Source organism: Passer domesticus, chromosome 1 (assembly GCF_036417665.1).
Source record: "Passer domesticus isolate bPasDom1 chromosome 1, bPasDom1.hap1, whole genome shotgun sequence".
Lineage (NCBI taxonomy): Eukaryota > Metazoa > Chordata > Aves > Passeriformes > Passeridae > Passer > Passer domesticus.
The window spans coordinates 74,367,600-74,388,452 of record NC_087474.1 but is presented as its reverse complement, the minus strand read 5'-3'; the positions used below and the strand labels follow the sequence as shown (position 1 = coordinate 74,388,452).

General features: G+C 47.8%; 1 protein-coding gene across 1 annotated transcript; it reads right to left on the bottom strand.

Annotated features, from left to right (window-relative positions):
• Positions 1 to 5,077: 5,077 nt before the first annotated feature.
• TFAP2A (transcription factor AP-2 alpha) lies at positions 5,078 to 18,640 on the bottom strand. Its single transcript, XM_064424811.1, has 7 exons — positions 18,528 to 18,640; positions 16,800 to 17,234; positions 13,873 to 13,924; positions 11,994 to 12,225; positions 10,850 to 10,968; positions 8,396 to 8,537; positions 5,078 to 6,852 (listed from the first exon to the last, which is right to left on the bottom strand). Exons 1-7 carry the CDS (start codon positions 18,552 to 18,554, stop codon positions 6,564 to 6,566), a joined length of 1,296 nt encoding a protein of 431 aa, XP_064280881.1. The 5' UTR covers positions 18,555 to 18,640; the 3' UTR covers positions 5,078 to 6,563.
• Between the last annotated feature and the right edge of the window lie 2,213 nt (positions 18,641 to 20,853).

Sequence of the window (20,853 nt, the reverse complement as noted above, 5' to 3'; positions counted from 1 at the left end):
AGCTCCTGCTTTCCTCCCAGCACTGCCCCACTGGCCTCCCCCGGCCTGGGCACACCAGCACCTGCTGCAGTGTTGGGCGTCTCCCCAGCTGTTGTCCAAGGCATCCCACTTTGCAGGGCAGAGAGATAAACTCCACCACAGGAGAGGAGGAGACAGGACGAGCACAGGGAACAGCATCCAGCAGCAAGGTAGAGGGCAAGGAGGACAAGCTGGAGGGAAGGGTGCCTGCCAGCAGACTTTAATGGGAGGGAGGAAGAAAGAGGGAAGAAGAGGGAATTGCAGCTCTTCCCTTTTCCTGAAAGCCCCAAAAATGCTATGCTCTGCAACAAGAAATGTGCCCTAAATATTTCACATCTCTACTTCTTTATCCTTAGCTTTGGGAATCAGGATGGATCGTATGCAGAGAGGAGGGGGCCAGCTCTGCCCAAAGCAGTGCTGAGGCAGGAAGTTCTGCAGGGTGAACAAGTAGGTAGGAACATAACCAAAAACATTGTAGAGAAGCAACATACATCCCTCAACCTGTGAGTGTAACTGCACAGCTCACAATCCCACAAGGAAACAATTCTCCATTCAGAACCCCTGCATCTGCTTTTAGTCAACTATTACAAAGAGAATTAACCATACCACAGGCAACAACAGCAGTGGGGCTTGAGGCATCTCTGGATGGAAAAGGTCTTAATGTAGATGCAGTAGATCTCCTATAGAAAATAGGATATGTGTGCATGTGCACACAACATGCTCAAGGAACAACATGGAGAAATGGCTTGCACTTCACACCTGACAGTCCTCCACTTTCCTGCTGAACACAAGACAATTTTTTCCTCACCTAAGCTATGCTTCCCCAGTTTAGCCTCCTTGCCCTGGTTTGAAGATCCGCTGTGCAAATGAGCTCTGTGACTACAAAACAGGACAATAACCATGGAGCTTGGAGTAACCCCAGGGCCCTGGTTTTGAGAGGGAGGGACTCATGGGGAAACCACAGGCTCTGGGTGCCAGGATGTGCCTTGCAAAATCAGAGCCTGAAAGAAAAGTGCCATAGGGAACAAGCAGGTCCCTCCTACACTACAAGAAAGCTCTCAATAGTCTTACCCTGACTTCTACACTACATTCACTCAGTGAAGATGCTCTTACTGCTCTGCTGGTATGATAAAAATTTTGGGCCACCAAAGTTAAACTCAGCATCAGAGTGACATGACTGCAGTTGTTGTAAGAGGGAATAAAATGCCACAGATTTGTCACCTTCATATCTCCAGCACCAGAAAGGAGTAATAGTTCAAGGACACAAATATTTACTGCCATCATGAGCTATATATCTGTTTACCCTGCCTGAAATATCAGCTGTTTCATTCAGCCAAGAAAGCCTGGAAACTTTAACTAGAAGAAGAAAAACAAGGATATTTTGCTATTCTGAAGCCAGTAAGGCTTTGCTAGTGATGGGTCATAAAATACTTTCATTTTTCTTCTGTTTCTAAATGCTGGCTTTAAACTATTTCTTTTTGGGAGTTTGGAGTTACTAAACTAAATACTGCAAATGGAGAGGCTGCAGCCTATGCAGAATAAATGATTTAAGAACTGGGCTTGGCTGATTTATTTTTTCCTCTGTACTGGAGATAAAAAGAAGGAACACATTCTAGTAAACCCTACTCATTTTCACAGCCATTCTTGCACCTGTAACTCAAATAATGAAGCCATTTGTTATTTATATTGCACTTTCCCCTACATTCTAGATTTCTAACGATCTGACCCTGCTTTATGGCCCTGACAAAGCCTGAAACCGGTGTGGACTTCCAATAATTGAACGATATAAGGAAAAATCTTTAACTGGAATGAAGCAGATGTTAGCTTCATGCAGTTCCCTAACTTGATTATTCTTTGGCCACGTTAGACAAGCATTAGTGATTGATAATGATGCTAATTAACCCCTTTCCTTTCCAAAACAGTAAACCAACGCCAGCAGGATTCTGCAAACAACACACACAAAGTGTGTACCAGTATCTGTTCAAAGTGGATCAGGGACACAACTTCATTGCCTGGTGCTCAACAAAAAATCTTATCCTGCTGACACCAAGCTGGGTCCAAATCCTCTCTAGGAGTTAACAGCTCCCGCTGCTTTGCAGGACAGGGAGCAGAGACATAGCTCTTTCATGCAGAAAAGGTGCATGGGACAAAATCGAAGGCACCATTTATTTTTTTATACTCCCAACCTTTCACGTTTGACTATGGAGCCAGTTTAAATCACTGTGCCCTCACTAGCTGGGATGGACTTCACGCTGATCCCTGTCAGAAGGGCACAAGTTATTTTAGCTACACTTTCCTAACATAAGGGCTGAGGCTCTGGGAATCTGGTCTGGGCTGAGATATTCATGTACCAAGGAGGAAAAGGGAAGCGCACATTGTGGAATTTAAGTGGGAGATAGAAGACGAGTAAACAAACAAGGAGCTGATCTGATTATGCAGTCGAATTTATCATGGACAATAAAGAAATTGCCTTTAAATGTAAGGGTTTGGATAAATGAATACTCCTAGCCAGTGAATAAAATGTATTCAATTAACTAAAAACCTTGTGCACTTCTGAACTGAAGTGGAATCGACTGTAATTGATTTATTTGAAACCAGAGGTTAAGGACTGAATTAGCTAAGTACAACTGGGTATTTCAAGCCACTGACTTCTCAAATGTCAAATCTCTTCTATTTTAAATATTATTTCAGCTGCGGGGCATTGCTGTCCTGATGGCTGTTCCACCAGTTAAATCTCAAATTATATTAATATTTGATTTTTGGAGGGTGGGGTAAAATACGGTACAAAGAGGAGGGCTGTCCTTGTTCACGGTGAAAGAGCACCAAGCTGTATTTTGGTTCACATGTAGGAATTAGCTCAGCGTGGCAGCAACGCTCTAACATTCAGCCACCACTCACCCCCGCTTCAACCGATCTGGAGCAGGGGAAAATAACAACAGATTTTTGTTTAGTGTATAAAGGCATGACCTAGAATTTCACCGCTGCACCTCGATCACAACGTTAAAAATGCATCCAAAGAATGCTAAAGTAATTAGCACATTTTTGTAACTGCACAATGGTCACAGCAGAAGAGGCTGAACCGAACCTAGTCTGATTTCCATTATCGCCTGTAAAATCCTTCCTTAGAAATAATAGTAATAAAGAAATCTATGCAAGGTCATTTCATTTCTGGTTTTTGGTGATTTGCTAATCCAGCAGCAGAATACCTAATATGCGCTCTCCTAGCATGAAGTAGCTAATTATATGTTTAAAACATTATTTATTATGACCTTATAATGTTCTAGCATAAGACTGCTTTATACATTGACCAGTATAAAACGATTATATTGGGTACAGGTTTCAAAAAGTAACAAGCATCTGTAAATCCAGATATGAATGAATGGTATTTAATAAGATTGTTTTCGTTTAAAAATGAGTATTTATGTGTTGCCGTAGAAAGAGCAGCAATGTATTGCTGTTTATGAATGCTATTGTGCCTGAGGTTAGGATCCCACACACAATCTGAGATGCAGCCAAGAAAAACAGCCCTGATAGACAATGCTTCACTTCACCTGCTACAGTACTGTGCATTTCATTTATGTCAAGAATATGTACAGTTAGGGTTCATTCACCTCATTATTTTGTTACATCTACTTTACGGTTAACCAGTCTCTCTTGGAAATAATAAATAACTGTTTTTAAAACAATTGCAGCTTTGCATTCAAAAGATCCACTTTCAATTTATCGAAAAAAATATTCACCATTTTTATAAACTAGCTGGCTCACGAAAATAGAATTTAGACTCCACCAACTCTCTTTCTGCTTGGCAAGATTGATTTTACACTGCCTTCCATAAGTAGATTACCAAAGCAAAATGAAACATCTTGGGCTTTATCTAATGCTTTGCTTCACCAGCTCTACCAAACGTCAAAATATATGAGTAAATGTTAATTCTCTGTGCAGCTTTATTGTAAACACCTCCCTCCTAACCTTCTCCATTTCTGCCTGAGCTAAAAAGGAAAAAAGGGAGAGAGAGAGAGACAGGGAGGGAAGGAAAGAGAAAAATCAGCCTCCACTACTAGAACCATCAACACTTAAAGGAGACCCTCTCTTTAAAATGCCTTTACATTCTAAACTGTATTAAGTCTCCCTTCCTATGATATAACATAATCCAGCCTGATCCTGACTTCACCTACCCCCGGGCCAAAGAAAATAGATTCAAAATCTGAATTCTCACATGTTTTTATAGACCATCTTCAAGACACACACTCCATTTTTTTAAAGAGAACTTCCCTGTTTCACAACTGGTTTCCACAAGAACCTCAAGATAAAAATTTCAGTTCCTTACAAACTGACACAGCCATCTCAAAATGTCAGTCTGTGCATTCCACTAAAACACGAACCATCAATCAGAAATAATCTGTCTCCTGCAAGATTTCACTAAAGTTCACAACCGTGAGATGATTTTGTTGGCATCAACTACGGAGCTTTTCTTTTTTTTCTTGAGGGGGAGGGAGCACCCAGCTCTGATTTATCAGTATAATTTTTTTTTAATAGCAATAATTTTCAGTATTTTCTCAATGATTCTTTTTAAAATGTCCTTCTTGAGATGTGTTTTTTAATCTCTGCTCTCCGTTAGGACAACTACACGTACAAAATTTTATAGGCTTATAATTCTGTATGCTATATATAAACATAAATAAAAACCTAGAGGTCAACATAAATAAAATAAAACTTTTATTTTTTAAATAAAATTATGTTTTGGTTAAAGAAAAGATAGTGTGTCATTTTTGTTAGTAGTACAGACAATTTTTTATCCAAAAGAATACATTGTGCTTTATTGTGTCATTTGTCTGAATACAGACTCAGTGGAATATCTAAATGATACCCTGCTCTGAACTCCAAGTTGAAAGTAAGTTTTTATTATACTTGAGGGAAACAATGGGTTCAGCTGCTTATTGCAAGGAGCAATTGTCAAGGGAGAGTTAAACTCAATTACTGTAACCATACTGAATAAAAAATACTGCCAAGAACAAAAATACGCCTGGGTAAAGACAGCTACTGAATAAAAAAATCGACATAAAGCGTATCAAATATTTATTTATCTGGGCAACAAAGGACTATGATACATTGATAGGCATGGAAACTACTGCCGGCACAACTCAATACAACACAACTATAACTGCTTCCAATATGGCCAGTGGAAATACAGGATACCAGGTGGTCCCGAATGTTTGAAGTTCTTTGGGAAAAAAAAAAAAAAAAGAAGAAGAAAAAAAGATAAAAATAAAAACAAAAGAAAGGGAGAAAAAAAAGAGGGGAAAAAAAAGGAAAGTAAAGCTAAATCTTGTTTTAAAAGACAGTATTAATTTATTGCTCTGTTGGTGCTTTTGGGAAAAGGACAGTGGATGAAAATAACTTTTTTCATTTTCCACAACACATAAGGGTTGTAAAACCACTAACATGTTTAAAACCTTGCCAGGGTCCAACATCACTTTATTTTATCTTCAATGAGAAACTAAATGTCATACTAATTATATATAAAAATTAATGGTTTTTTATTTGTTCAGCTGCTTCATTGTTGCTTTTAACATGCTACAATAGGGCTAAAAATGATGAATCCCAGAGAAAAACCCCCAAAAAACCTCTGATATCTAAATAAGTACCATGAACCACATGATGAACTAAGAGGGGAAGATTTAAAACCCACTAAACAAGAGGTAAACGAGATCACCAGATAAATAAAAAAAGGCTTAAAACAGACTCACCATATTTACAATTCCCATTAAATTACACATAAATAAATATATACATACATGAACACTGATTCCCTTATATAATAACTGTGAATCGTGTTGCAATAGAAAGTTCAAGTTGGTCGCTTTACCTTGGACAGGAAAAAGTTCTACAACTGAAGATATGACATGGAACTGTTTGTGTTTTGTGTTCAAGTTTATTCACAATACTGATAAAATGTCATCAGTCCTCTTTGCCTTTTGTCTGTCTGCTGTTGCTGTTGTACTTTTTCACTTTTTTTTTTTTTTCATTTTTAGTATGGCTACAATCTTAACTGAAGTTTATGTAAGGGAAGGTGGTGATTCAGTCCGGTGAAGCTCATAGAATTTTAAAGTATTATTTCTTTCTTTTTGTTTTTTTTTTAAATTTTTAATATATTTTTAGAAAAAAAAAGTCCTTTTTTGTTTTATTTTTGTTGGGTTTTTTTTCTCCTTTTGTTTTATTTAAAAAAAAGTTCACAAACTCAAGACAGAACTTTTTTTCTTTGCTGGCTCCGTCCCCCTGTTCTGTTCTCTTAGGCTCCAAACTGGGGTAAAACGATGGTAGCAGTGGGAAGAGGGGGGAATTTAAGCAGGAGCAAATGGAAATGTGGATGCTGGGAAGGGGTGTGGAGAGAGGGCAGAGCAGTCCTGCAGAGTCAGAGAACAGGACTGGCAGAAGGACGCTCATTCTGTTGCTGTAGCCTGGGGTGCCGGGGAGAGGGAGGAGGGAGATGAATGGATCGATGGGCTATGAGGGGGAAGGGAGAGGAGCGTGTGTGGGGGGGATCCTCACTTTCGGTGCTTCTCCTCTTTGTCGCCGCTTTTGGTGCTGTTGTCTGTGTGGCTGTTGGGGTTGTTGCTGAGGTACATTTTGTCCATGGCCTTGAGCGCCTCGGTGAGATAGTTCTGCAGGGCGGTGACGGCAGCGCACACCGCCGGGCTCCCAAAGCCGTGCGAGATGAGGTTGAAGTGGGTCAGGCAGCTCTGGATGCCCGGCTCCAAAATGGGGTTGGGCCGCGAGTTCCCCAGGGGAGATCGGTCCTGAGCCAGCAGGTCGGTGAACTCTTTACAGATCTGTCTGTAGCACAAATGGAGCAGAGAGAACAGGGAGGGAGGGAGGGAAGGGAAGAGAGAGGGAGAGAAATGAACCATCACTGGCGGCAGCAAAGCCCGTGCATTCTCCCTGCTAGATTGCACAAGCCCCTGGATCAAGGAGGCTCCTGCTCCTGAGCACACACTCTCTTTCTCCCTCTCCTCTCCATCCTTCCCCAATTCTCACATTTTCCCAGCACACGCAAACCTCTTCCCTTCACCTTGTGTCCACACACGACAGCACACCAGACACCACAACCCAGCCCCATCCAACACAATGGCAGGCAACAGGAACATGGAGACACATGCCTCTTGCCCCACCGCTCTCTGTATCTCAGCCCCCAACACTCTCCACAAACACACAACCCTGCCCAGCTGGGCTTTGGAGAACAGACACAGTTTAAAGTTCCTGAGCAGGCTCAATAGGCAGGCTATGATATTCCAAAGGTAAGCTAAGGGATTTATCTTAGAAGATTCCTTTTTTGGGGGAACCAGAGAGATATAGGCCTCTTCCTTCACAAAGCAAAAACACACACCTGTGTGTCAGGAAGAATGAGTGAGGGCAGATCCTGCAACTGAGGATTTAAATTGGGGTATTCTGAAACATTTATATATGTAAATCTCTTTCTCCAAATCCAAAGGGACCTTTCCACAGAGGGGAAGGCTGATGCTAACCAGCGCCTGGAAATTTCCTTCCAGGGAGGTGAGAAGGGAGGATACAAGGGCATGGTGCAGAAGATAGGTTATATCACCCACTCACTGCACAAATGGTTGCAGAAATAACACACCTTACAGCAAGAGAGCTCAGAGGCGTGTGGAAACAGTTTGTATTCTAAAACCCACATTAATGTCTTCCAGCCATAAAGCAGCTCCCATCTCCTGCTTGTGTCCTCTGGCACTGTGCCCTTTGGTGACACCTCCGTTGGTAATTAAGGGCACTAAACAACCCTTTTAATTTCCAGCAAACATACCAAAACAATAATTTTCTTTTCACACACCACCTGGAAGTCTAGGCAGCCCCGCCAACAATAAACTCTGCTAGCATTTTAACTGCATACAGATTGTAATTTAAAATATATATTTTAATATCCCTGTATTAGCTAAGTAACAGAGCTGCTTAGGCAGGAAGAACCATTCCCGATTTTAATGAACTGAAATCGGTTTAATGTGCCAGTTTTATTTTACTGTCAATGGGAACACTTCCCCTTCAACTTAAATTGATAAGCTAAGTGAATAGGCCCAGAAGATGTTTTGCTTTGAAGAATTACTGCTTTTTCTGTAACTAACCATCCACTCTCAATTTTCACAATTCACATCCAAGGTAATCTGCACAAACTGATTTGGGGGAAATCAAGCTGGTCTGTAGAGTTCTCCTACACCAGAAGGGCCAACACACACCCTCACAACCTACAAAGCCATCAGCCACTGGTAATGCAGCAAACAGACATCTTCACAAATAAAAGTCCCAAACTCCAGTTTGTCCCCCTCCCTTATTTCTAAGCAACATGCCAGAAAGTTAAATGTCTTACTTTGTAGCTAGAAGCATGTTTTTTCTTGTGACTTGCTCATTTGGATCGGAATGTTGTCGGTTGAGAAATTCAGCTACTGCTTTGGCAGGAAATTCTGTCTCGCAAACGTACCCAAAATCTCTAGCTAGATGTACTGCTTCTCCTAAATTGGGAGGCACGGGTGGGGATGGAAAGAAACACAGCTCATCAGTACACATCAAATAGAGGCAAAAATCCATTTGAAAAAAAATCAAAAAAACCCAATACATTCTACTTGAGCTTTTCTTCTCAAAAGCTTGGACGTTTTCTCTTTGAAAAAGTTAGGGCCAGAAATGTTAATTACATCTTATGTTGCAGTTTTCTTTGCTTCACTTGAAGGTAATGCAAATGCGTATTTTCATAACAATTGTTACGAGTGAAATCCCACATAAAAATTTTTAGAAGTTCACATTGGCTAAGAGATACTTTTAGACAGGCGGGCTCCATTCACCTAGAATGTGTGCTTCGATTTACATCTCCATACCTACAGAGAGCCATTTATGTACATTTTATTCACAGCTATTTACTCTGAAAATGTGTTTGCCTCAGCCACATTTCTATATTCTTTTGCAATGCATCAATGATTAATATTGATCATAATTACTCCTAGAGCTCTTCTAAATAAAATGCATTAAACAGCTAAGTGTTTAAAATTTAACTTGATCGCATATAATTATATGTTCACCTCCAAACGATTAACCATGAGAATTTTAGGGTCATTCCACCGAGTCTGTCTGTTTTGTTGATTTTCAAATCTTTGGTTTTAATTTCCTGAACCAGTTGGTTTTTACTGCAGGGCTTCCTGCCATTAGCTCTAGCTCCGGAAGAACGCATGCGCCAATTAGAGCTTCAAAGCCTCAGTCCAGTGAGCTTGTTTCCATAAAATGGAGCGGATCATAAACAATAACAGTACTCCAGAAACTGCCTCATCGCTACGGGACTCAAAGCCCCAGCAATGTTTATACTATCATCTCCCCAAAATTAGCCACCATCACTAAGTTATCTGAAGATCAGACCTCTGGTTTTGTTTTTTTAAAAAATCATTCTTTTCAAAGCCATTGTACGTGAAAGCCAAACAGAACAATGGATTACCATAAAACCTTCTCCATATTCATTAACATCACAAATAATATTAAGCGTCTACCAAATCTAGACTTTTTACAAGTTTTCCCCTCGTGATTTTTTTTTACCACAGCGTGTCAATGCAATTGCAAAGCCTTTTCAGAAACATGAAGACGCGGTAATTTTCATGCAGTATAAATATAGTTTGTTCACTAATCCTGATGTTTAAAAAAATGACGCCAGTCATCATCGCACAGCGCTTCTTTCCCCGTCTCTTTGAACATGAAACATTTCTCGCAGAATATGAAACGACAACAAAACAAATTCCCGCCTACACAACCAGACTTAAGCTGAACCTGGACAGCTCAGGCTGAGTTTAAAAGCACTTTACAAACCGAACCAGTCTAAAACACAGCCAAACTCTTAAGTAAGGGGAAAGGAGAGGGGTCTATCTGCAGGCCTCAGACATACTTTGTGTCAGCCAGCGTGACACAGCCACTGCTTCAAAACTAAATGACTGCAAACTCTTGAGCTTCCCACCTCCCCATACAGACAGCATAGAACATCCCAAGGCATTAAAGCAAGTTGCACCTTTTCCAGCCAAAGCAGAGGAGAATGATATAGCCAAGGGAACATGTGTTCTGAAAATGAGAACCAAAAGGGAGTGGGGGCTGGCAGTGGTGCAACTTTGAGGCTTTCAGGACACCATTAATTCATGGCTGAGGTCAAGGATTCCCAAATTAATTCAGGAAGTAATGGTCACGCATTTCTCAAATGCAGATGTCAGAAAAGTTAAATGATTTACTGTTATGTGGCTGCGGGCTGGGAGGGAGAACAAACTTAAAGTAGCTACAGCTTCTGACATTTACAATTGCTTGGTTGTCCACCTGTGGCAGAAGAACAGCAGTGAAGTATTAGAGGCTCTGCTGCCCCTAACTTTCAACTCGATACTCATGGGTCTCTTATGGGGCTCATAAGCCCACAATCCCCCTTCACAGGGATCCTTCCCATGCTGCTCCCAATGAGATCTCCTTACCCCACACAGGGATTACTCATTTGAATGAGCGAGCAAGATGGGGCCCTGAAAACATCTAGCTCGGAAACTTAAAAGCAGATAAATAATAGAACGCTTTGCTGAGTCTGCAGGACTCGCACAAACCCGTTTTAGGTTATAAAAAAAAGCAAAGGCACACAATTAGCCTGATCTTTTCTTAAGACACAGAAAATAACGCCCTTCCAAATGCCAATGAGCAGCACCAACTCTGGGAAAGAAGAAAGAAAACCCGAATGACCCAACAGCAAGTCTTCTCCCATTTGGCAAAAGCAACAGGCACATTTTCCAAACGAGCCCTCCCAGCTCTTTGAGTCACTTACCCTCCACGAGCGATGTGAGCAAGGTAACGTTAGCAGCTTTACGCCTCCCGGCTGGCAGGTTTAGTCCTATTTTGTCCAGTTTCTCCCTCAGGGATCTCCCTCCGTTTTTAGACTTTGCCCTGCTCCACAGAGAAAGGCAATGAGAAATGGGGCTCGGAGGAACACCTGCTCCTACTTTGGCTCCCACCCACACATGCCCCCAACACATCCTTTTCCAAGGAAGGGAATAAAGGGTTTAGGCACAAGGGATGGGATACGTGGCTGTGGGAGGTTCAAGACCAACTGTTGCTGAAAGCTGAATCCCGCATATAGGAGTGGTGCTTTGGATGTTTCCACATCTAGAGGACAGCGGCCCTCGCTTAGGTCTAGGTCAGCCTCAGAGGTGACATGGTCTAGATCAGCCTCAGAGGTGATATGGCCTAGATCAGCCTCTGAGGTGACATGGTCTAGATCAGCCTCTGAGGTGACATGGTCTAGATCAGCCTCTGAGGTGTCTCCCTGACCTCCCAAGGTGCCATGGACACGGGGGCAGCTTCTCCCCAGGCGTGAAGGGAGGAGGTCAATTTGCTGGGCCGGCAGCCCCAGAGCATCACTGCCCTCACACCAAACTCCACATGGCCCATCTGTGGCTTCGGAGCAGAGGCTGCAGAGATGGGAGCTGCCTTAATTAATCCTGGATGTTGTTCCCTGCCTAGACACTGCCTAATTGCCTGGGTGAGGCCATCATGGGGGGGAGCCCATGGCAGGGTGCCCACCACTAAGCTGGTCCTGGGGCTGTGAGTGTGAGTGTGAGTGTGTGTGTGTGTGTGAGTGTGTGTGTGTCCCCGTGGGGGTGCTCACGGCCACGAGAGGGGCAGGGACACGCAGGGGCCCCCAGGGCGGGGGCCGCGCCGGGCCGCGCGTTGCCATGGCGACAGCGCCCGGGCCCCCTCCCGCCGCCCGGCCGCGCTGCCCCGCCAGCCGCGCGCGCCCCGCCCCCTAGCGGCGGCCGCCGCACTCCCCCCGCGCCGCCGCCCCGCGTGGGCGCTCGTCCTCCTCCTTCCCTGCCTCCATCCTTCCCTCCCTCCCTGCCTCCCTCCCTGCCTGCCTCCCGCCCGCACGGCGCGGCCCGGCATCCCGCCTCCCGCGTCCCCCCGCCCCTCACCTCCGGAGCACTCCGCCCAGCAGGGAGGCGTTGAGGCACTCGGGCGGCGACAGGCGTCTCTGCACTTCCGCCACCGTGACCTTGTACTTGGAGGTGGAGCTGAGCAGCGAGAGGCGGCCCGGCACCGAGCAGAAGACCTCGTTGGGGTTCACCACCCCGCCGAAGAGCGCGTCCTTGTTGATGGGGATGGAGGAGACGGCGTTGTTGTTAGACTTGGAGAGGGACACGGGGCCTGCAGGGAGGGAGGAGCAGGGAGGTGAGGGTGAGGAGCGGGCGGGGAGCCGGGGAGGGAGGGGGAAGCACCCGAGCCGCTCTCCGCGGCCAGCCCCGGCCCGCACCGCCTGCGGGGCAGCGGGGACGCAGCGGGGGCACCCCTCCCCTTTCCCGCCGGGAGAGAGCCGGACATCCCTCGACCCGCAGCGGGGAAAGCGAGAAGACCCCGCAGCGGCCCCCGCAGCCCCTGCCGGGCGCCGAGGCCGCGGGGCGCCGCACGTCGGTGCCGCCGTGAGGGGCGGGCAGGGCCCGGGCAGCGGCGCGGCCGGCGGGATGTGCGGCAGCCCCGGGGCCCCGCCAGCGCACAAATCTGGACCGGGAAAACCCGTAACGCGGCGGAGGAGCGGCACCCCAAAATACAGCGTGGTGCCTGCCCGGCGGGGAGGCGCCGGGCCGGGCCGCCGTGCGGTGCCTCGGTCCCGGCCGCCTTCCCTTCTCCTGCGCCTCAGCCCGCTCCGCTTGGCGGGCGCAGCCCAACCAAGCGGGGGGCTCTCTCCGTTTTGGATAGATCACTTGTGACATTAATAGCTCTGGGAAGGCTAATAGATACAACAGGAGTTAAACGAACTCTTGAGATTACTAATAAAAGAGCCAATTATCATGTCGACTTGGAAAGAGCATCTCTTAAGATTTATCCCTTGCACATCTAATTTGACGTGACAAAGGCTTTACAGGCGGGGGGTGGGGGGGGTATGAAACTTCAGGTTCGCTGGCTGTACAGCAATTAGGGTTAGAGAGAAGAGTGCCTCTGCTCAGCACCTCTCTCCTGTGGTGGCCTGGGTTCCCAAATTCCCGGTGGCCGCGCAGCCACAGCACCCCTCAGAGCAGGCAGGAGATAGCTGCACCTTCCACCCTGCCACTTTTACTCCAACAGCAGTTCTCACTACACAGCATCCAAACACAAAACCCATCACTTTCCACCAAGAACCTGCTTTGCAAAATGCCCTGTGCCAACCTTTCCCAAATCCTTCGGTTGTCCAAAGAACGACGGGAAATGAAAATCGAGTGAAAATTTGCAATAAATATTTAGCACGATTGGGTACCAGCTTCCAAGCAATTCAATTCAATCCCAAGTGAAGCAAGCGCACAAAGCCAACGAAAACCAAACCACCCTAACCACCGACAGACATCAGTTTCCAGAAACTCGCCCCTTGTTCTCCACCAATCCACCTCATCACCGGCGTGATTTAAATAAGAAAACCCGAAGGAGGGGGAACAACGATTTCACATTCACAGCTCCAGTTTACCAACAACGATTCAAGCCCTCCCGTCAGCCAGATGCATGGGGCAGACCATGAAACCCAATTGTTCGCTAATGCACTAAAAGACCGGCTCGGATTTTCTAGATCATCTGCTAACATTTTTCCTCGTTAACGACAATAATAATTAAAATACCCGGCAAACGTGGCCATTTAGGAGGGCGGATTTCAACCCACATCGCCCGTTTTGCTTTGCTCCCAGCCTGTCTCGGCCAGCAGTACATGCCAGAGGAAGGAGCCCGGGGCCGGGGGGCTGGAGGGGAGAGGGGGGAGGCCGGGTAAGTCCTCCCTGCGAGCAGTCCCCAGCCTGTGACGACATGTTTGGTATGCGCAAGGAAGCAGCTTACCTTTCTTAATTACAGTTTGATCTGGGATGTTAATACCGGGGTCTTCTACGTGCTGCAACAAAAGGAACAGGCAGGGATGTCAGTGCACAGCCACAACAAAAGGCAGGGAGGGCCGGGGTGGGATGGGGTGAAGGAGAAGTTTTGTGCTCCCCCCATTCCTGGGCACGTTGTGGGGAGGGAAACAACAGATCCTCCACGGAAAGGGGTGGTGGGGGGAGAAGGGAGGAAGGAGATTTGGGGAAGGTTTCCTTTATCGAGAGGAATCCTGCATCCCTCCCAGCTCTTCCCCCGATCCCCAAGAAAAATATAATAAATCACTCACACACCCCCGGGGCCCGAGTGGCCTTAAGCTTCTGAGGGCTCCCTCCTCCCGTCCCGTCCCTTCCCTCCTGCCCGGGAAGCAGCCCCGGGCCGGCCCAGCCCTTCCCCGCCGCTGCTCTCCCGCGCCCGCGGGAGGGAAAGCACAAAGGAGCGCGGAGCACCCCCGGGCTCCCCACTATTGTCCCCTCGCAGGTTCCGCGGCCGCGGCTACAGCTGGGGTTCGCGCGGCCGAGTCACGACGTGATTAGAAAGTCAAATGAAATCATGTTTTCTAATTCCAAAAACTGACAGGCAATATAATGTCTGGCTGTGTTTACAAATTAACACCAGTGCTGCTGAGATAGAAGATTTCGCAATCGTTACAAAACCCAGGCATTACCATTTAAAAAACTATTACTTCCTTCTCTAGTCTTTGTCCAACAATAATACTGATTCTAACATTTTCCATTCTGTCTTGGATTTATGCTCCTGTTAATTGTGCCTGATCTCAATGATTCCGGGTGGATGGTACTAAGTTGCTTTATTACAGGTTTTATTATACTCAATGCTCTCATTTGTAACTTGCCTAAAGTGCTTCTGGATTTAAGTATAATTAAATTGAGAAATGTTCAGAAATTACTACTGCTGCAGTTCTTGTGTTTTAACTATATGGGGAAATATGATCCCTTTATGCATGCACCCTAAACCCATAAAGTAAATGTAGTGTGGCATAATACTTTTATTTGTGTTATTTCTACACATATTCTGTACAGGGAGGACTGTTAAGTTTAAAATCCCACAGAGATATTTATGATTAAATAATTTTCACCATCTACTTGACTTTCTTAAATATTTAGCAGTCGTTTTTATTAAAGGTTAACTGTTGCAGCAACGGGAAAATTCAAAAATTATCCTCCCAACTCAGATTTCTGTAACGGATTTTTTTTTTCAAACCAGATAAAATACACCTAAAAGATGCACCCTCTTATTTTATACTCTCCTTCATGAAGCCTGCTGATTCAGCCTTACAGAGAAAAAAAAATGGCCAGACTGGCTCAAGGATTTAAACCAGATGGCATTTGGTTTTCACGAAGTATAGCAATGCTATTAATTGATAGATCTGAAGAGGAGGCTTCCTGAATCAGCCCACTGCCATGAAGCACAACTGAGGAGAGGGAGAATTCAAGAGAACATTTTAGGTCATGTTTTCCTACAGCAATCAGGGGCTCGCAGTCAACAAATTAGTTTATTCATACGATTGCCTCCATGTTATTTTATATCAAGTTTAAAGAGTCGACCTGCTTTTAACGGATCCAAATTGCTTACTAAATCCTCCACTTTGGAAAACGTATGCGTTTATTGCAAAACTGCTAAACACAACCAGCAATTTTCTGTGGCTAATTTAGCCAGATGAGGGCTGTAATAAATTCACTATTTTCTCTGAGTATAATTTACAAAAGATTTCAAAATGACCCCCAAAAATAGGTAAGTTCATCTGAACATTATCCTTGCAACACGAAACTGTACTCATTAAACTGTCAGCGAATATATTGTTGTAATATTTGATCCCGTAATTTGGGATGGCATTTCAGCAAAAATCACATCCAGATACCACAGGTCCCTCCTCCTTTTTCCTCCTGCAAGTCGAGTAGCTTCAGTCCCTCAGCATGAGCTCTGTGGGTTTTAATAAATTTATTGCCGTGTTCTAATTCCATTTTCAGGGAGAAACCCAGAAAGATGAACTTTGATCACGACCTATCATGTTGCATAAGGCCACTTTCCTAACTGAACAATAGCCCTGGCTTGCTTTGTAAGTAGCCTGTCCACTAATGTCATGCTTAATTAGAAATCATTTTTAAGGACTGTACTCATCGATAATAGAATTAGGTCCCCCAAATAATGCATCCTCCAATAGGCTCCCAACATTTGATTTAATATAGGGTGTAGCGGGTCTGACTCAAATTCGATAACCTATAGGTAATGATTTATGAGGTCATCCCTTAGCACCGCTACTAAAAGAAGGCGGCAGCATTTTAGTATACCTCTTCCCTGATTTGTCAATTAATTCCTTTAGAGAAGAGGATCTGCCCATACCCTCTTACAACTTTGGATGTGGTTATTCCATATGCCAGTCCTGTAATCATAGGAAACCAATTTTTCCTTCTTAGGCCACTTTCACCTACTTCCCCACCCCCCCACCCCCCCTTTACATTTGTGAGATCTCGTTAAATGTCCTCACAGGCATTTCAGACTCGTGTCTTTCCCAAGGCAGTAAGAAATCCCCAAATGCACGGCCCTGTGGTGATATTATATATTCTTCCAATCGTAACAGCTTATTGTCATTGAGAAGGAAAGATATTGTTAACGATGACAGTAATTTGATTTATTTATATTTTAGTGGGCAAGTTAGCGGGGAGACGCCGCTCAGGGACGAGCTGCGAGAACCTTTTGTTCTAGGTGGGGGCTTCACTTTTCCCTGGGGGACAGGAGGGGGGGAGTTCTCTTCTTCCCTTCCTCTTTTTTTTTTCGGGGACGGGGGGTTCCCCTCGCTCCCTCCCTCTCCCCCCCGACGCTGAGCTCCCGCGGTAAAAGGGACGAGTGGGCCCCGGGGCGACTCCTTGGCTTACCGGCACGTCCTCGATGGCGTGGGGGATGGAGTGGAGGGGCAGGTCGGCCAGCCCCGAGCCCAGCCCGTGCGGGGCGTGCAGCAGGTCGTCGTGCCGCCGGTAGTCCCTGCGCGGGTCGAGCCCCGAGAGCTGGTGGGGCAAACCCCGGTGCGTGTGGAGCAGCCCCGTCTCCTGGCTCTGCCTCTGTCCCGGCCATCCTGGGTGCTGGGGCTGCGGCTGGGCATGGAGGGGGTTGAGGCTGTACGGGTCGTTCACGTGGGAGTAGGGGTCCTGAGACTGGGGGTAGATGGGCTGGTAAGGGGGGGGGAAGTAAGGGGGCTGGAAGTCGGCGTTGGGGGTGTGGGAGAGCGGTGGGGCGCTGGTGTAGGGAGACTGACCCACGGTCCCCAACTGGGGTAACCGGGCTGTCCCGTTGCTGGTACTGTCGTGGCGCTCCTGAGATGGGGAGCGGGAGTGTTGGGGGGCGGGGGGGGGGAGGGTTGGGGGGTGGAGGGGGCACAGGAGGGGGAGGAGGGGGAGGGGAAAGGAGAAAAGAAAAACAAAGATCATATCAAACTGATTTTCCTCAAAATCGCCTTGAAAATTTCATCTACAGGGCAATGAGGGGCAAATCATCGTCTCCGAGGCGGAGAAAAGCAGATTTGGAGATCTCTCTGCCTCTGATTTCCCTTCCCAAATAATTAAGAGGCAGTCTCGCTTTTTAAAAAACCAATAATAACGGCAATAATGATAAGAGCAATAACAGCAATAATTACAACAGGACAGCTTATAATAATTAATAAAACATTGCGGCGATACAGCGTGGAATCACAACCGATCGTGCCCCGGCATTTCAGGAGCAGGTATTTCCCACAAATAAAAAGAATAATTCACAAGCGAGCATTATTGAAATAATAATTCTGCCACAACCCAAAATCCTTTCTCTGGCCCTTAACGGAGCCGAGATAAATACTGTCGCTGACATTACCGATCGCGTCCCAAGAAAACCCTGGACAATCCAAGCCCACTGCCATTTTGTTACCAGAAAACGCCGAAATAGGCTCCAAACAAAACGGTAGCTACCCCTCAGAGTTTCAGAAATGTTTCGGGGGGAAAGCACTGCCACGGTCCCCCACCTACGGGGAGAGCCGAGCCCCGGGTGCCCGGCCGAAGCCCGGGCTCGCCAGCGTGCGGTTCGGGAGCGGAGCGGGCAGCGGCGGCCCGGCCGCCGGGGAAGCGCAGGAATGCGGCGGGCAGCCGGGAGAAGCGCCGCCGCCCCGACGGGCGAGCGGCACCGAAAGGAGCCCGGGAGCTTGGGCACGGCTCTGCCGGCTCTCGAGAGCGGGCAGATGAGCCCGCATGAACGTCTGGGGCAAAAGGAATGGCCTCCACGGAGGAGGATTCGAAGGAAAGAACCACGGTTCCGAAACAGAGAAACGAGAAAGCGAAAATACTACGTTTGCAGGTGGCAAGGTTAAGGAATCGAAGCGGTAAGGTCCAAGCAAAGCCTTTTGCCGTTCGCTCGAAGCAGACCAAAAAAAAAAAGGGGGGGGGGAGGGGGAGGGAAGAAAAGAAAAATAAAGAGAGAAGGGGCAAAACGTAAACAACCGAATTTATAAAAATGCAGGAAAGGAAAAAAAAAAGCCCTCTCCGGAAAGCTGGGTGCGAAACCCCCACTGCCACCGCCGACAACAATAGCAACACCCAGCGCGCACCGAACCCCTCCGAGAGAAACGTGAAGCAACTCACCATAGCCGAAAAACTGTGCACTAACATCTGCGAAGAGTCGGGGGTTACAAGTCAAGGCAGAAAAAAAAAAACAACAAAAAGGCAGAGGAAAGGGACCGGCGAAGCGCGCAGCCCCCGGCGGAGCCCCGCGGGTGCGGGCGCGGCGCGGGCGCGGAGGGAGCGCGGCCGGAGCCCGGCGCTAGGCGCGGGCGGCGGGACCGGGGCGCCGGGGCTGCTCCTGCACCGCGGGCGCGCCACGATAATCCATCAGAACTTGCACCGATCTCTGCTGCCCTTCATCGGGTGTTCCCAAGGCGAGCTCTCTATCCTGGCGCGGTGTGAGGAGTCAAAGTTGGTTGCTTTTTTTCTTTTTTTTTTGTTTTGGTTTGGTTTGGTTTTTTGTTTGTTTGTTTGGCGGTTTTTTCCTTTTTTTTTTTTTTAGCGTGTGTGTGTTTGTTTCTTAATCCGTTTTTTTTTTCCTCTGACTCTTTCTTTTTCTCCTTTGACTTAGCTGCTGCTTCACTTGAGCTCCTAATAACAGATCTGCTGCCTTCCTGGAGACTCCTAATAGCAGATATTCATGACTATTAATATTACACGAACACTTAATAAGGGAAGAATGGCTGGAAATCGAGCGTGAAGCGAGAAGGCAACTCAAGGCAGAGCCTGTTCTAAATGACGTCCATTGAATGAAGAATCAGTGTATCTAATCAGAGATGGGGGAGAGGGAGAGGGAGAGAGAGACAAAAAGGGAGAGAGAGGGAGCGGGAGAGAGAGAGGGGGCACATGCTGCTGCGTCTGACGAATCACAGGAAAGGGGCAACATTTTAAAAGGTTGCAGGGCATGCAAAAGTGAAAGAGAAAGAGATCCGGAGAGAGGGAGAGGGTGGGAGCCAGGAGGGGGGTGCAGAAAGAGGGGGGGGCGGGGAGGGAGTGGGAGAGACGGGCAGGAGGAGAGAGGGGAGGGGGCGCGGGATCCCCCCCCCTCATCCTTCCTCACCTTCCCTTCCCTTCGCTTCGCTTCCCTTCCCTTCCCTTCCCCCCGGCTGCCGCTTCCCCATGTCCCCAGCCCCGCAGTCCTCCGCGGGCGCACCTCGGGCTGCGGCTGCTGCGCGTAGCCGGCCTCAAAGCCCAGGGAGAAGAGCGGCTGCTCGCTTCCCGCTTGGTTCTTGCTGCCCTCGGCCGCGCCGCCGCCGCCTTTGCGCGGGGTGGGCTCCGCGGGACCGCCCGCCGCCGCCGCCCCGTCCATGCCTCGACGGCGCCCCGCCGAGGGGCTCCCCTCGCCGCTGCCCCCGCGGCGGCCGCCCCGCGCCGCCGAGCAGGCTCGCCTCCGTGCCCCACGTCCCGGAAACCGGCTGGGAAAGTTTTTTTGGGTGTCTCCCCCTCTGGGTGTCAGCCCTCCTCCTCCTCCTCCTTCTCCTCCTCTTCCTCCGGTTCGAGCCCAACGCCGAGACCAGCGGGCGCCCGGGGCGGGGGGGGCTGGGGAGCCCAAGGAGCATCCGCCGGGCTCCCCGCGGCCCCCCTCTCGGAGGATCCGGGAAGAGACGGAGGAAAAAGGCAGGAGGCAGCAAGGCGGGGAGGGAAGGAGGGCGGGAGGGACGCGGGGGGGAGCGGGAGCCGAGAAAAGAGGCAAGGCGAGCGCTTCTCCCGGCCCAGACAAGCCGGGGCTCCGGCGCAACCCGTCGGACTGGCTGTGCAACTCCCGAACAACTCCCTTAAAACAGGCAGCGCTCCGCTCGCCGCCGCCGCTGCCCCGCCGCAGCCGCCGCGCCGCCGGCGCCCGGCCCCACGCTCCGCCCGCCGCGACCCCCCGGCGCTCCGGCCGCCCCGGGCGCTGAGCGCGGCTGGCCGGGCTTTTGTGCCCTTTTTCTGGGTTTATCTTTGTTTTCTTTTTTTTTTTCTTCCATCTTTCATTCTTTTTTTTTTTTTTTTCTTTTTTTTTCTTTTTAATTTTAAGGCAGGTTCTATCCCCGGCAGGGTACAGCCGCCCTCTTTTCTAGCCTCTCTTTAAAAGTGTTCTCGCACCCGTTCTCGAGGTAAACACGGAGAGCAAACCGCACACGTACGCACACAAGATCCGGCCGGTTCGCGGAGCGGCTGCTGCTCCCTCCGTGTTTGGTAACACCTCGGTGCGAAGTCCCATTAACGCAAGGCAACAAAAGCCATTTGCGATGAAATCCACACGCCCGCACGTGTGCAAACTGGAAGACCGCTCCTGAGGGGAAGGAGGGGGAAGAGGCACGCTTTCTGCCCGAAATGCAGCTCAGGAGTATGTCTTTTTTTCCGGGTTGAAAAAAAAAATTAAAAATCCAAACCACCAAAAAAAAAAAAAACTCAGCCAACTAAA